This window comes from Lutjanus erythropterus, chromosome 15 (genome assembly GCF_056507025.1).
Source record: "Lutjanus erythropterus isolate fLutEry1 chromosome 15, fLutEry1.hap2, whole genome shotgun sequence".
Classification (NCBI taxonomy): domain Eukaryota; kingdom Metazoa; phylum Chordata; class Actinopteri; order Lutjaniformes; family Lutjanidae; genus Lutjanus; species Lutjanus erythropterus.
Window position 1 is genome coordinate 12,178,006 of NC_139331.1, and position 17,548 is coordinate 12,195,553.

The window sequence follows — 17,548 nt, forward strand, 5'->3', positions numbered from 1 at the left end:
TTTGGAGATATTGGCTGGAGATTATGACTGAGGTGTCACCAGAAACTATATTTGAAAAGTTCAGAACCAGTATCTTTCCAAAGGTCATGCTTTGCTTTGCTTACCACAAGCTGAGTGTCATTTTGTCCCTTTTTATTGGAGTGAAGGCAGACATCTCTGCGTCTGATAAAAACTCTGTAACTCACACCAAAAAGACTACCATTAGACTACAAATGTAAACATGTTGTCCAGTATGGTAATTCATAACAAGCAGTCTGCACAACAAACAGGAATATCAGACCTCTTTGTATTGTTTTTGGGGTGCAAAAGTATCATTTATAGTCCAAGTCAAAGACTTAAACTGTGATGTGAAACCCTTCATTTGTAGACTGAGTTTTTGGTCTCTCAAACTGCACAGCAACCTTCTGATCTCTATGTGGTCCTTTTGCTCCAGTGGCCATGTCTGCCTGTTTTCCGTTTGAGGTCTTTGAAATGCTAATCGCTTCTCCTTCCCTTCTTTTCTTCTCCGTCTCTCCTCCAGATTCCTCCTCCAACTACATCAGGCAGCTGGAGACTAAAGTGCGGATCCTGGAGGACGATAACAATAAGCTTCTCTCACAGGTGAGGTATACGGACAAACTCTGTACATATTGTACGTGAAAATCTTGTAATGCAGCCCAGTCCAGCGCTATTTGAAGTCACCCCCTCGCACAAAACATGTGATCGGCAGCTGTGATGAGATAAAGTGGTTGCCTGATGCCTCCGTGAAGCCACCCCCTCACAACAGCCTGCCTGTTAGTTGGAGAATATGTTTATCCATGTTTAATTCATGGGGAGTCAGTAAGCTTCAGTAGCAAGCAGTGATGTTAGCCCCCGAGGCGAGCTGTGGGAGTGGAGAGATGAGAGGAGGGAAGAGTGAGGGGAACGAGGCATTAAGTGACGGTGACAGAGCAAAGCATTTCTCCCCAAGTTGACCTTGCTCTGACTTCTCCCAAATTTGGAGGATGGTGGGCTGAGGGAGTGTGAGAAGGAAGGGAGGGTGGATTTCTGGTGTGGTTCACCGAAAGGTCACATGTCAGTCTGCAGAGGTGTATTTTACATACGCATGACCACAGACAGTGGACTGGTGGCGAAATTTATTACCGAAACCTATTAAAAACTTATAGCTCATTAATTATTAGTAAATATTCATACATTGCAGTGTTTTATATGTCATTTGTTCTGTTTTCTGATGTGTTTCAGTTCATTTGAATGCGAGTCAGGCTGCAGACAGACAGAGTTGGAATTTCACAGTTTAAATGGCTTTTTGATTCGAAGCCTTTATTCTTTTTTTTAAAGTGATTTCTCTCCTTGCCCCAATTATCTCCCAGAGGATTCATATGTAGGCAGAGAGTGTAGGCTGGAATCACTGATACGAAACCTAAATGATCCTCATAATTAGCCCTTAACTGCTACAATTAGGTGCTACACATTGTCTCACAGCAGTCAAGACTTATAATATGACCCTGTTTCTGAAAGTCCAATAATAGCCCCTGTTCACATTTGAAGAGATGTTTTTTTCCTTTAGATTTGAAGTGATAAAACTTAGTAGCAGTCATAGAATAACACTTTTTAATTGAATACTGCAAAATATAAGACAGTTGTGTTGCCATTAATGAGAAAATTCCTTCATAAAAGTTTAAAATCTTTTGTTTTTACTGCATCTTCATTTTATGTGGGGCCCATGAAGAATACATTTGCTACCGTTGCTGTTCATAATGGCTCCCAGTGGGCAGGATTCAAATAATGAACCAGTACACTGTTATGTTTTTCTCTCCCTAGGCTTATAGCCGATATAGTTTATCACAGATACAGACGAAAAAGGTAACTTTCTGAAATATCACTGTTTGTTACCTTCTCTGCTGGTTGAGCCTCCTTTGCCTTTTTCACTCTTTTGTCTGTTTGGTGGTGGGACTTTTTCACAACTTTGAGCTTGTTGCTTTCTCAAATGCGGAAGGTGGACACAATAAAAGCAACACCTGTACAATGCAATGCACCAAGTGCCAGTAAAGTTGAGTTGTTGAGTTTGAGATAATGTTGAGTTTATGTTGATGCTGAATCAACTCTATGGTAATGTTCATAGGAATATTATATGTAATATTTCTGCATTAAAATGTGTAAAAAAGGATAGACATTTATTTATTTTGTTGAGTCCTGTACTTACACTATGCCAAATGTTTCGAACAATGGACAAACCCAGGCAAATACATAATTTATTCAAGATAACCGTGTGTTTCCTGCTAACGGCTAGTTGCTAGAACTTCCAGGAAAACACAGGATGCATTGAATAAGTCAGAAAGTGAGAAAGGAAGTAGGCAAACACGACTAAATGTAATGTGAATAAAACTTAACATGTGGCCTCATCCTCAAGCATAATGTCTGCCTTGGTCATGTCAAATAGATTATCATCTGCATGGTGATTTTTTTAACAGTGAAGACAACAACTCCCATGATCCCACGGCACTTCAAATGCCATTAAAAAACAATGTTTTTTGTTATTGTTTTATTGTGAAAGACCCTTAATGGCAGAACTGGCATGCATTTAAATGAAAGGATTGAGGCCACATTCATGTCTGTATGCTAAATAGGTAGCTACAGCCAGCAGCCGGTTAGCTTAGCACAAAAGCTGAAAACAGTGGGAAACAGTAAGCCTGGCTCTGTCCCAAGGTAAAAGAGTCCTTACCAGCACTTCTGCATTTCATAAATTAAGACTTAATATCTTGTTTGTTTAATTCATATGAAAACGGAAATGTGCAAGCAACACAATTTGGTATAGCCTCTGCTGGTCGCCTGGCAACAGGGCTCCAGGAAGTCACTGAACCCGACCAAGAAATATCTTGCACATAACCCCCCTAAAAAAACCAAAATTTCTTGTTTTTGCACTTTTCGCATTATATGCTGGTAGGTCTATTTTGTTATTTTTGGACAGAGCCGTTTCAAGTCTTTATGCTAAGCTAAGCAGCTGCTAGCCATAGCATCATATTAATTGTACAGGCATGAGAGTGGCATTAATCTACTCATCTAACTTCCATCAAGTGAATGAGCGTATTTCTCAAAATGCATAAGACCATATTCAGGTACTTGTATTACTTGTAGCCCCAGTACTATAGTCTGTCAAAATACAGTCTGACGCATCAAAGTGCAGACTCAAACATTACCATAGAGCTGTCAGTGTTACAAGCCTAAAGGAGTTAGATTGCATTACCTTGTAAAGATGTTGCTTCTGTGTCCAGACTCTGTTATGCACTGCTAGCATGCTATGCTAATGACTGAGCACAGGTGGCCCTGCTTGTATGTGGCCTATCTTGGCAGGAAAGCCTTTCTCTGTCCTTGGAGCTGTTCTGCTCGGCACAGTCCGTGTTTGGTACGAGGTACCCTAGGTGAATGAACACTACATTGTGCTTTGGTGCATAAATGACACACGCTTGTCCTGGCTTGTCGGGACGTCTGGTGGGCTGAATAATTGAAGCTGCAGGGGGAACACAGGTAGATCCAGGTATCTATAATGCATGGCCGACAACTGGTGTGTGAGTGCAACCAAAGAATGAAGTAATGTCTGTCTGGAGTTCAGAAATACTATGAATAAACTTTGCTCTCTAAATTGTACAATGGGTCATGAAAACACGAGCGTACTCCAGTAAATAATGGAAAAAAATGAGCTTGTTTGCTTTTTAATTTGTCCCTTATGCAATAACCTAGCAGGTGGAATTGTTACAGTGGATTAGTTGCCTCAATGGACACATTGCCTAACTTCCTGTGTTATGAAACTGGCCCAGTGGAGTTTGTGTCGAGCCTGAAGGAAACAATAGCCTCTTATCGCTGGAATGCTGACCCTCGAAACCAGCTTGGCTGAAGGATTTCACTGTACTAAAGGGAGAAGGGTGAGAGTTAACAGCATGGTCCCACGGTGAATATTAGCACGGGCCTACGCAGCACAGGTGTGAACACAATGAGAAAAACAGGTGTGTGCTCATGTGCACACCCATTGTCACACACAGACATGCCCAGTCACAGGCGTGTACACGATTTACTCCAACTTTTCTCCCACGTCTTTCAACTGTTATCTCGATTAACTCGGTGAAGTGTGAGCCACTCTGAGGCTATCCCGCCACTTTATCATGAACATGTAAAGTGCTCAGTGTGACTCTGAGAATTTAATGATTTATATGACACATTCAGATGACACTCCATCCGTTAACTGCAGGCTAATTGAGCTCATTTTGTGAGAGTAGACTGCAGTGGGGTCCAGTGGGCTTGAATGATGTAGGGGGTTAATGAAGTTACAGTACGACTGATTTATTGACTGAGAAATCAGAACAGGCTAAAAGAAGATGGATTGGGACATGGTTTAGTTACTGTCGCTACGCTACTCAAGCTTTCTATTCTTGCACGTCACATAATAGACCTTTTTCACAGCAGTGATTTTGATATGAAATGGTAGGGGAAACAAAGTGAGTAGTAATTACGGTTCCATTCCATTTAGGTCAAACAGAGACAGGGTGCTGCTCTGCTACACTAAATGGAATAGAACCTTAATTAGTGTCATTAGTAACGCCTCTGTTTACCTACTATTTCATATAACTATGGCTGCTGTGAAAAAAGTGCTGCAGGAATGAGTTAGTTTTTTATACCACTGGTTTAGGGTTGGGCGATGGGACAAATATATCGGCGGTTGGTTGTTTTTGGAGATTTTTTGTTGCTGTTCATTTTTGTCCTTCTATTTTGCAAATTTAAATGTCTGAAAAAAAATAGTCTGCTGTTAACACAAGCCAAAGAGATTTTCATGATGTCTTAAAAAAGGCGGTTGCAAACAAGTGGCTAAATGAGACCACAGAGGTTGTCCGGGCCGTTAATGTCATCACGCCAAACACTAGTCACTTAGTGGTGGTGATGTGGAAATCATGCGGTCCTGATGTAGTTGTTTTATAGTCTTAACATTAGCTTTTTACTTCCGGCAATTGCTTTTACGTTTCAGAGATCTAAACGTGGTATTCATTTGTGAAGGTTATCCTGCTAAGCAAAACATGTAAGTATCTTATCTTACTTTTTGTCGAGGGGATTTGAGACAGAGGCAGACAAAAGCAGGTCTCTCATTTCTGTTGATGGCTATCAGGTCTACTGTAGCCAGCTTGCTAATTAAGATAACATTTTCTACATGAGTTAGTTGAAAACATCATCTCTAGCTGACTTTTTAATGTTTTTACCTGACTTTTAAAAAACATGAACATTGTAAAAGGGTTTTAAACAGGTTTCTGTTGGCTACAGACATCATACTCTGCTAATGCTGCAGTCCCAGGCAAAAACGTAGTCTTAACCCCACTAGTCTGTGATTCATATAAAGGACACACACTGATAAATAAAAAAAAGCTGTTGTTGCATTGCACTGTAGCACTTCTGTTCTGTATGCCGTTGAATTACGCCTCTCGAGGAGCACGCTGCTATCTTCCCTACCCGTTTGTCAAGGTGGCATCAACCCCTGCCCCTCATAACTCAAACAGGAAATGATGCGTGACGTCCACAGCTTCTCCCTGTCAGCGCCAAGAACACTGTGATGGATGGATAGACGGAGGGACCTGAGTTTTAGCCAAGAAGACTTCGGAGGGTCAACTGTCCCTGGCTGTCTCGCAAACAAATAGCTCTGTTGGTCTCGGTGGTGAAGGTCAGCTCAGGAAGGAAATAAAAAGTTGGAGTCAGACAGTGTGTTGATTTGCAGAGCTCGACTTTTCCACGATGGAACCCTTGTCAGAAAACAATTTCTGATCATATATTCAGTTGACAGATGTGTTCATCTCATGGATTGTGTGGTTGTGTCAGTCCTCCAGATGTGACATTTAGGGCACAGCTTGCTGACAGACACAAAGCCTGCAGAAATGACACAGAGATGTAAGCAAAGGTACAGAATCGAGGGCATGAATATGGAAACCCCGCGGATACAAAGTGCCATGGGAAGGATTGTGAAAGGTTAGAGGAACACTAGCAGGATACTAAGCTGTGAGAGGAGAGATGAGGAGAGGAGGGGGATATCAAAGGACAGAGAAGACAAGGGGAATGCATGATTGTAGCTTTGTGTGTGTGTGTGTGTGTGTGTGGCTGTGCACCTGTGTGTGTGTGACATAGAGAGGGAGATAATAGAGAGGCAGACAACACAGCAGCATGTCCACAGACGCACACCCACTGCTCATTGGGCTATTTATTGCCCGAGCGCTCGCAGGCATCACGTGTGTTCACACGCCGAGCCTCGCGCGGAGGGAACACTAGTGCGTGACATGAGAAATGTCATAAGGAACAGTGGTGCTGCCGTGTTCCTGCCTGCAGAGAGGAGCCAGGCTGGTTACCGCCCCCAGGAACCAGTGGTCTTTGGTTGCTAATGAGGACAAATCTTAGGAACTCTGTCCCTGCATAATGGCCCCCCCATGATGACACAATGTGATACAGCCATGCGCACTGAAGACTCAACAAATAAAAAACCAGCTTTGCAAATGAAGAGCTCGAAGAAATGGCGTCTCAGTGATGATGAGAGTGCAGGTGCAAGTGTAGGAGGACAGAACCACCCATGTACCGTCAGTGATGGCCTGATCAATGTATGAACATATTTGTTATCTGATGATAGCTGGTTATTAAAGATATATCAATATTAATGAGATTCTTGTAGGATATTGATTTGTATTGGTTAAATTCAAGTCTTGATGATTCTTGGGAAATTGAATTTCTTGTATATTTATTAAGTGATAAGCACTGCATGGTTCAAGGTTAGTGTTTTCGTTTACTTGTCCGGTCAGGACAGTGGGCTTGAAGTCAACTTTTACTTGTCCCTGTTCATATTGTGTCATTTATTATCAGTTATTAAATAACAACAAAGTTAACTGCTATGTTTAATCTAGGACTGAAATGGTAATTTTTCATTATGGACATTTTGTAAAGTTCAGGGTGATGTCTTTAAATGTCTCTCTCTGTCAGTCTAAAACCCAAAGATATTCTGTTCAATATGATATAAAGAGAAAAGTAGGAAATCTCCATATTTGAGAGACTAAATTACTGTAACCATTACGCTGCTTAATTATCAAAATAGTTTAATAGTTTAATTCTGAGTGACTTGCTAGATTTTCTAACCCGACATGGCGTTTTATTGACCCTGGGAAAGTGGGCAGTCCCTATAGTTGAGCCCTGAACTGTTGTTTTCTTGAATGTAAAATTGTCTAAAGTGCACATTTTAAGCTAAATAGAAACATTTCTCAGTTACGAACACCTATGTATTTTTAAGCCTACATCGGCAAAAAAGTTGAGGAAGAATAATTAAAGACCGCACTTTTCAATGGTGTCATTATTATGGATATTTTAAATAATAAATGTAATCCTATACAGTTACGCATGGACAGTCAGTTACAGAGGCTTGAACTAATTACAACCCATCCACTTTAATCATCACTTTGAGCACAGACGGCAGAAATGGAAAGAAACTGACTCAGGGCAGCTAATTTAGTCATCATCTACATTACTTCTTAACCTTAAACAACCTTTCTGTGCACGTGGGAATAACTTGTTTTCCACAAAATAGATTTTTACACATCATGCAACCCTAAATGAACCACTGAGCGTCACTGCCTACACATTCAGCTAGCTTTAGGACATATTAGGTTAGTTTACAGCTGCACATTCTTCAGTAGTTGTGATATAGGCTTGAGAATGCTTGTGTGTGATGAAGGTGTATGAACAAACGCCAATAGATTGATGGGGTCACATTAAAAATGGAAAAATGAACATTTTTAAAAGAAGTAAAAGCAGACTAGTTTAAAAATCATCATCTCATTTTGGGTTCTGGATTAATAATTTGGATTAATTTGCACGTAGTAAAGGAATGCCCAACATATTTTTGTTTGACATGGCACTGAAGCCTTATATCTCTGTTTTTTTTGTGTGTGTTTGTTTTGTGGTCATTTGTGCTCAGCAGTGTAACCCAGGTGACCTTCGTGCCCTGAGGAAGGGAATGACCCTCTACCACTCAGAGTCCCAGCTGTCCTCACTGCCCCAGCGCCAGGACGCCATGCACATGGTCAGTACCCAGGAGGCTAACACACAGACACACAGAACCACACAGGAAGGGTACACACTAGGGATTAATATTTTAACCAAAAAAAAAGAGACATTTTCTATCTCAGGAACAGAAGCACATTATGTCTGGATCCCGGGAACTTTAAGGTAAAACCTCAGCTACTGTTAAAACACGTTGGCCAAATTTCAGGCAACACTATTTGTAGGAAGGAGAAATGTGTTCCCCTGAATATTTCAGTGTGTTATCTGGTGGTATTAATAATTACAGAGGCAGACGAACACCATTTCAACATTAATCAACATTATAATGAACATACAAACTGCAAATGCCGTGTTCAGCTTGACCTTCCCTACAGCTGCGAGGACGAAATGTCAAGTTTATTGCCTGTAATCTGTCACTGTCTGACTGAACAGCATTATTTTTTTTTTATCTCCAAGACTGTTCCGCCTAGTCCTGCCCTACTGAGCAGTGATTGGCTGTAACTACTGTGCTCTGATTGGCTGTGTGGACTGGCAGTTGGGGAAAGTTTTCCAAGGATGTTGTTGTGGATGAATGGATCAAACACAGGATTCTCACACACAGGAAATTGGGCTTTCTGGTCCTGTGTGAAGCTAAATGTCACTGTTAACTTTTCTTTGGACTTATTATTTAAAAAAAACCAGTTTATAGTTGGTTAGGTTTAAGCAAGAAAACTATTTGGGTAGTTTTAGGATACGATTATGGTTATGTCAATCATATGGACGTGTTGTTGAGAACTAGCCAATCACAGCTCAGTCCTAGTAGCCAGTCACAGCCAGTAGGGCTGGACTAGATGGAACAGTCGTGAGGAAAAAAATAAAGTGGTGGAGCAGCCTTGTGGTGGTGATATTTTACCATTCTTCATATTCTAAACAATTGAAATTTGTTAAAACAAATCATCTGGTGTTTTCAAAGTCATGATATGAAGATGAGACAGATTCTATATTCTGTTGGCGTTCAGAGGCAGCTGCTGCGAAGGCTGGCACATGTGCTGTAGTGCTAAACACAGTTGACCTACTAAAGTCAGTGATCGCTCAAAGTTAAAAAGCAAAGCTTTGAAAAAACTCACTTGGTTTGAGATTTCAGATGGATTCTTTGGAAGATTTCGTCTTTCTTCTGTGAGGGTTTCATTTTGCCACAGCCAGCTGTTGAGGGTTAATCCATATGCCATGGATTTGCAGCCATCTCTGCCAGTATTTCACCCAGAGGTGTTTTGTATAAAGTATGAATCCAGTGTTCATGCAGGCTTTGGACTTTCACTCTGAATGTTGTCAGCTCATTGAACCTCAGTCCAACGCATTTGACTCATTTACAGAGTGCAGCGCACACTTTCCATCTTTGTTGTTCAGTCTTTTGTATTTGTATTTTTATTTCCACACAAAGCTGCCAATAGAAGTCATGTTGTGTTATCCTCATTCAGATGGTAGAGCCACACATTGCATTAATGCTCACAAGTATTTTAATTCATAGCACTTTGTGCTTATTATTCAGTTAATTAAAGCACTTGGTGTGCTCCATCAGCGCACAAACACAGCTGTTGAATGTGTTTTCAGTAAACCAGGGAAAAATAGACAGAAAGATATGTCCGCACACTGTTAAGCTCCAAATGGACAACTTTTATTTTCTGTTACAAGGCAGCATTTCTATCAACAAGAGAAAAACCGTCTTTTCTAACAGAGGAGAAAAGTAAACTGGGCCCACATATTTTCTAACTTTGTTCTCATATGTTCTGAACACTTTAAAAATTTCTTTCCTGTTTTATTTTCCAGGGAAAGGGACATTGTTTTGAAGTGCATTTGGCATATGGTGATATGATTCGTATCACTATACAGGGGTTCTGATTCAGTACATTGCGGTATATTTTAATACTGTACAAAAGGTGATATATTGCTATATCATTTATTACATTTTAGGAAAACTGTCATAATGTGAAGAACAGACCACCATATGCATAAATCTGAGTTAAAATTTTACATTCTTATGCAATTGAGATAAATAACAACATTGTTAAATAAACTAATGCCATGAATCATTGCATGTAGCACGACTGTTAGCATGAGTGTTTCTGAGAATTGATATAGTAGTTTAAAACATAACATCACAGTATTTAGAATATCAATATTTTCTTACACACCTAATTCCTGGGAACTGACTCACACTGACACACAGAGATGGATACCCACTCATATATAACCACTTAAATGGTCATAGTCAAAGATCAACACTGCTTATACAAATGTGGTTACATAGAGAGCCAGGGTTTAATTACAGACACACACACACACACACACACACACACACACACACACACACACACACACACACAATTGTAGGGGAGACTGTGCCGGTGCCTCCACAGTCAAGTCAGCTTTAATTCACTTTACTTCTGACTCTCCAATTACACCTCCACAGGCAGCCTCACTCTCTCTTACATATGAGCGGAAGTGAAACACACACACACACACAGAAGAAAGAGTGAGAGGGAGTAAAAGGAGGGAGTTAGGGTATGAGGGGGATGAGACAGACGGGAGAAAGAAAGGAGGAAGACTAAGACGGAGAAACAAGGTTTGAATATTAAGAGGAGTCAGCCTCCCCGTCTCTTCCTCCAGATCCTCTCCCTTCAGCTCCCTTCCTCCTCCCCGTAGCCTGTTTGAACTGAATCCCACTATGAAAGTAATAATCCTCCACAATCCAGCGCCACCCCTGACCCTGCCAGTGTCTGGGGAGGACAAGAGGCTGGGTAATTGTTTTCTGACTGCTTAATGAAGGTCAGAGCGGGGCTATGCCACTAACCAGAGGACTAAACCTTCCTCATGTAAAAAAAAAAAATCAATATTGTGTTTTAGTCACAGGCACAGTGTGAGGCACAGGCCGATGGCGTTCAGAGCCAGCTCGCACCTTTTAAGCGTGTGGGTCAAACCCGCCTCCTCGTGGAGGTTGGTGGTGCCATTCAATAATGTCCATGAACCTTGACCCCGAGGAGAGGTCTGTCCCTGCAGGAGGAAGGATAAACTGCAAATTATCTTGATGGTTGTCCCCCCGCATTTCATTTCACAGCACGGGTTCACGAGAAACAAGGTCATGATGTTGATCTGAGGTGTGAATTTTGGCTCCTTGCCGGCATGACATTTCACATCATTCTGACTCAGACTGGCAAGTGTGAAGTGGATTTGTGTGACATCATTTAGTTCCATTCAGTCAGGAGCTGAGTTCAAGTTTAGCCTTGTGACCTAATCTGAATGTTCACAAAGTGGAGTTTTATGACCTTTTTTAAAGTTATTATATGTAATATTTCTGCATTAAACTGTCTAAAAAAGCTAGACATATATTTTACATTATCCTAAATGTTTTCAACAATGTTCAAACACAGAGGAATCCAAAATTTATTTCCGGATTTATTCAAGGCAACTCTGCAGTTCTGCATGCCGTTGCTTGCTAACTTCTGGGAAAACACAAGATACTTTAGATATGTCAAAGAGTGAAGTCGTGACGTGATGTGTCCATGAACATGATTCCTGCCTGATTCCTGAGTCATGTCAGATGGATTTTCATCATCTGTGGTTGCTTAAAATTAAAGAAAGCAAGACCCATAATCCCACGCTGCTTCACAGCATCATCAAACAATATCTTTTGTTATTGTTTTAATGTGAGAGACTCCTCGCGACAGAATTTCCATATGGTGCGTTTAAGGAAAGAAGCCTGACCAGGGACAGAGGTCACAAAGATAGCTGAACTATTGTTAGCTTGCTAACATATGTCCTGCTCAGACTGAGCGGTAATGTGGACTATGTTCAAGACATCTCACAGGACACTGGATTGCCATTCTGCTTTGAGGTATAAACTAGGAATATTTAAAATTACTTTGTACAAAAATGATGCTAAATACCTCAGTATTTGAAGCAAAATGCTAATAATGTCAAGTTAGGCTAAATGACCAAAAAAGGCTAGTTTGGTGGCATAATAGAATTTGTCTCTCACTCTAAATTGCTTGAATGTTTCTAACGCTGAAACATGTGTGTCTTTATGTCAAGGATGACATGTTTATGTGACTTGCATCACAACATGCTACCCTCAGTTGTTTGGATTATGCTAACTAGATTTTGTTTTTAGCATGCCACTAAGAACTTAGCATAAAGAAGCTGACATATTCACCATGTACATTAAGGTCAAGCAAGCTTATGATATAATACTGGAAAATCAGTTGCATGCAGCACAGAATAGCTTATTCTTTTGATTCATGACTTCTTCCTTTGATGGCTTTGTTGTCGTGACAACTCCGCAGAGATGTTCTCATGTTGAGCTGTATGGTGATCGATTGCCCGCCCTCTAACGTGGCCCGAGTTCATCCACGTGTGAGCGAAAGCCCTCGTTGGAAGATGGAGGGGGAGAGAAAGAGTGAAAGATGAGAGATGTGGGGACATGGACTATAGGAACCTGCGTTAACTGGACTCCTGGTTGTGTGTACCCATCCTTATCTATCAGCTCATCCTTTATGTTTTAGTCCTTTGTCTCGTTCAGGCCCAGTTTCAGGTCAGTGAGTGTGCGTGAGATTGTCAAATAGAAAACGAGGTAGAAAGAAGAAAAGAAAAGATGGATAAAGAAAGGAAGCGGGCCAGCCTGCGCGGTTTTCACAAACACTCAACAGTCGGCTCTGATTCTGTACGCTCAGGCTACAAACCATTGATTCTGACAGCGTTTGCTTTCCCCTCTCATCTTGCGAGGGCTAAATCAGGCCTGTTTATGCAGGCGAGTCATCTCCAAACGTACATCCATATGAACAGTAAACATTGCCCGGAGCTGGCTGTGTTTTTGCGCTGTCCAAATCCGTTTCTTTACTGCGTGGCTCCAAATCAAAATAAACAGAAAAACCTGGCCCCGGTGCTCGCAGGAAGTGTTTACACATTTCAAACAATAGCTTTAACCCAGAGAAGAGAGCATCAAAAGGAGGCAACAGTGATTTTCATGCTTTTTCTTGTAGTTGACTTCAAAGTCGGCTGCGGAGGAGCTGCACAGAAAATTGCTGCTGTGACCTTAAACAAGAAGAAACACACTTTACTCTGAGGAAATGTGTTTCTATTTAACAAGAGGATTGTTGTATATCATTTACTTAAAAATGTGGACTCAACCTTGGTGATGCATTTAATAATGAGAGGGTTTCACACAGTAAACATCTACCACCCAGCCCTATTTTTAAGGACCTTTCCAGTGTTTTTTCATGTTTCATCCTACAAAATAAAAGTCCTGCTGAGCTTTTAGAGTAACACCCAACCTTCCTGTCAGCCACTTATTTTAACCCCAATAGTATTTACAATCTATTTTACACACTGAAATGTACAGGTAGCACCAGTGGCTGAAAATGTATTCAGATCTTTTATGTATGTAAATTAGCAATAATGAAATGTAAAAAGTCCTGTATTCCAACATTTTCATGTGGATGTCAAGGTAGGGTTTATGCTAAACGTGGCATTAGAATCTGTTGTTCTTCCTGCATCCAGTGATGTCAGTGAGCTCTATCCCCCTCCTCCGGTTAGCCAGGGTACGTGTTAGATGAATATTTTTGTCGCCTATTTCTATTTTCTAGCCAATGAAGTAATAGCTATAGGTGAAGGTGGTGTTTTTTTTGACAGTCCACATGAAAAGAGCCAAATTTTACTTTTAAGTGAAAGTGCACACATTGAACAGCAAACTGCACTTAAATGATCAAAAATGAAAAGTACTCATTGTGCAGCAGAATACCCACTGTCAGTCTTAAAGTGTTATAAAATTGTCTTATTACTGATTAATTATTTTATATATGGTTCGGTAGTTAAATATATAACAATCTGTCACACTTGATAAACTGATCACGTTTAAAAATTAACAATAACCAAGTTGTAAGGATGGAGTGTTGTGAAAACTTGCAGGTGCATTCAGAGGACACTCCGAGACTTTTGAGCGTGCTCCTGTCAAACAGCAACCTTTTTAATACAAAAAAAACAACAACAAAAAAAAGCACATATTAACCTTTTCATTTTGTTCAGGATTTTCTGATATTAAAGCTCATGAATGAAATCTCTTATGACAGGCGACCCTCATCTCCATGCTATCAGGGCATGTTTGCTTTTTTAATACAATAACCATGAGTGGATAACATCAACTTTTACATAGAAAAAAGGCAAGACCTCTGTGCAAGTTTCTTTTTCACCCACACAGGAAGTAAATGTCATGAAATCATCCCTGTGCATTCAGCTGCAAACAGTTGTTATTCTTGCAGTTTTCAGTGGTTTTCAGGTGAGCAGTCAGTCCATAATCTGCAGGTACATTGAAAAATCTATTTTTCATGTGGCTGATTTAACATGAATAGACTGTTGGGCAGTTTCCTTCTTGGCTGCAGTGGGATTATTATTTTATCTCTTTGTTATTAGGCTGTGTGGGCTCGTTCTGGCACCTAAATGGGGCCAGCGGGTGCGGAGGGAGCTGACAAACCCATCGCTAGTTGGCGGAGAATTGAACCCGGGCTAACAGAGCCACGGAGCTGTGTCTAATGCAGGGCCCTGATGCCAGGTTACAGTGAATGGTGCCATTGTGTGTCCCAGAGATCTCGGTGTCCCTCTAACAGAGAGCCACTGTCTGGAACTAACCGGGGGGTAGGATGAGTCAGGCAAAGCCCTGGTCCTCTTCCTGGCTGGCTGCTCCCATCACAGCAGGTTAAATCACAGTGTGCAGGTAGCAGACCTGGCCCAGAGTTGAATACGTGCTGAATGCAAAGAAGGGGAAGAAAAACACAAGAGGAGGAGAGGTGATCTGAGTCGGGATGAAAGGGATGGCATTTTCACTGCTGCAGTACAAGAAATCTCTCCTGTTAAATCAGAACCAAACGCCCTCTGATAAATAATGAGAGATGGGTTTATTTTTGAGTGAAGTATCTCAGACGGAGCTCCGTGAGGTGGTGCTCACTTGACTCCTGGGTTAAACTTTGTGTGACAGCAGACGTGACGAGGTGGGAGTTTGACAGGCTGCAGAGAATTTTCATCAGGAGGATCTTTCCCTTTATCACAGGTCACCCCTTCTCTCACATCTTTGCTCTTCGACTGCAGAAAAAAAATTGCACAAAACCTTCAACTGTTTTCTTCCTCTTCCTCTCCCAGGGTACTGGCCGTCTCCCAACCAGTGAGTCCTCTCCTGCCACAGGCTACCTGTCCTGCGTCCAGAAGCCTGAGGCCGTGGTGCACGCCATGAAGGTACTACGCTATATAGACTTGTTAACTAGATTACAGGAGAATTGTAGTGTTAAAAACAGTTGTTTTTTCTGATCCTCAACACACTAGTTGAAATTAGGGCTGCTAAATTAATTGAAATATCACTGACATCTCAATATGGCCAAGTGCAACATCCAAATCACAGAAATTATGAAACGGCACAATGATGAAGTAGTGCAGTGTTGTATAGATGCCCTGGCCGACAAATGTTGTTCTCCAGATGTAAGAAAACATGTTTGTTTGGTACAGACCCCAACAAATGTCACATCATCATGATTTTAATAGTGTGATGAGCCCAATAGTTCAGTTTTAAGTATTTCAGTAAGCTGACTTACAGTAGGAGGACTGCTTGTCTTATCTGGGAAACATGCATCAACACCAGACCTGTAGACCAAGTCTGAGAGTTCAGGTTCAGACTTCTGAAACTGCATCCAGATTTTAAAAGATATTATTGTCAAAAGTTTTATATGTTGTTGGAAAGTTCTGAATGAGCTTTTTCTGTTAAAAAATCATTTGTTCATTTTAACTTTTCATTTTCAACATATAATATGTAACATTTCTGCATTAAAATGTCTAAAAACAACTAGACCTGTGTTTTATATTTTGTTGAGTTGTATATGTGCATTATCTTAAATGTTTCCAACCATTAACCATATTCAAACCCAGAGAAATCTGTTATTTTATACAGTGGATTTAATTTAGTCGCCTGTTGCTATAACTTCTACAGTAGTTCAAGAAGGAGGTTGTAGAACGTGGCTCTATATATAATGTTTATCAAAAACCGTGTCAGATAGATTTTCCATCAGCAAAGGCTGTTGTTTAAGAATGAAGACAACACATTACCTCATTGTTTTGATGTGACAGAGACCCCTAACGGCAGAAATTTCCACATAAAACGTGATATGCCCATCTTTAGTGCAACAAATGTAACTGGTCACCTCAGAGCATTCAAACACACACTCATCACTTTGTCTGCCATCAGGTGCTGGAGGTCCATGAGAACTTGGACAAGCAGGCCCCTGAGGACTACGAGGACGATCTCAGTGAGAAAGAGAAGGCCATTGTGCGAGAGATGTGCAACGTAAGTGCGAGACTTGACCCCGATCCTTCACAATTTGACACTTGGTCAACTTTGTGCTCTCCTGTTTCCTGTACTTAAATCATACATGTATTATAACAAATTAGATAGGGCATTTTCGCCTAGCTTTGATGTCAGTTTTTCCCAGTGGCCACTTGTGTTGTTGCAGCAAAAATATTTCCCTACATCCCAAAAGAGACTTCTGTCAAACTGTTGACGGGACACCTCGGACTGCATACAAGGACTCTTTCTGTTATGAATTTTTGATACATTGGGTTTTGAAATTTGTCAAACCTAACTAGAACCGAGAAAGGTGATTTAAAAATGTGTGACATCATCACAATGTAACGTCTATGGGCTGAGCGACAACTCTTTACATGCTTACGATCTAGTTCATAAAGATCCATTAAGAGTTTGATATGCTATGTCCTAGGCTCGTCCATGTTGAAAAGAGAACCACATTGTGAAGACGCTGGAGGACCTGCGAAATCAACACATTTATAGTAACATCATAAGTTAGCCAATGTAAAATGCTAGCTAACGATTGATGTTGGCTAGCTAGTTAGCTAGTGTTTTACTCACATATCAGATGTAACTAGCTAGCTAATGTTTGATGGAGGCTAAATATATCTCTTTTATAGGTCCCTCTGCAACATATTTTCGCCATCTTCAAAACATGGTTTTCTTTTCAACACAGACGCTAGCACAAAGTATTTCTAAATACAGGAAAGGAGGAAGCTGACTGAGGTGCCAAAAGTGATGGGTATTCCTGAACATGATGACTTTTTATTCCAGGTCCCTATATGTTGTAATGAGTATGGGAAGACCGGTTTGTGTGGCATAAATGCATTAGAACTTACTACCTAAGATGATGTAAGAAAAGCATTAAGTGTGATCAGTAAAGCATGTCTGTCTTTTATCTGTACTACATGCTTATCATTGCTGTAAACAAAGCAGCCTCATTCCCATAATGCCCCTGTTTGTTCAGTCTGATGGTCAGTTTTTTCGTTCTCTTCCACTGAGTGCAAATCAGGTCACTTTTTGAGCTGCTTTCACTAATGAGGAAGCCTCATTTAGACTCATTTGGTCTGGAATGACACTTGCAGCAGTGTCCCGGGCACAGCGCTCCCTCTTGCTTTCTTTCTC

General features: G+C 40.9%; 1 protein-coding gene across 4 annotated transcripts in view; it reads left to right on the forward strand.

The window, feature by feature from the left end:
• The window catches only part of ccdc85cb (coiled-coil domain containing 85C, b), a 62,478-nt gene that overhangs the window by 43,240 nt on the left and 1,690 nt on the right, over positions 1 to 17,548 (forward strand). The window contains exons 2-6 of one of the 4 annotated variants that reach the window (XM_084738151.1): positions 521 to 600; positions 1,801 to 1,842; positions 7,964 to 8,068; positions 15,214 to 15,306; positions 16,307 to 16,405. In XM_084738151.1, coding sequence (XP_084594277.1) covers positions 521 to 600; positions 1,801 to 1,842; positions 7,964 to 8,068; positions 15,214 to 15,306; positions 16,307 to 16,405 — 419 coding nt within the window. The remainder of the gene's footprint in view (positions 1 to 520; positions 601 to 1,800; positions 1,843 to 7,963; positions 8,069 to 15,213; positions 15,307 to 16,306; positions 16,406 to 17,548) is intronic. The other 3 variants (XM_084738152.1, XM_084738153.1, XM_084738154.1) reach the window with 3 other exon arrangements.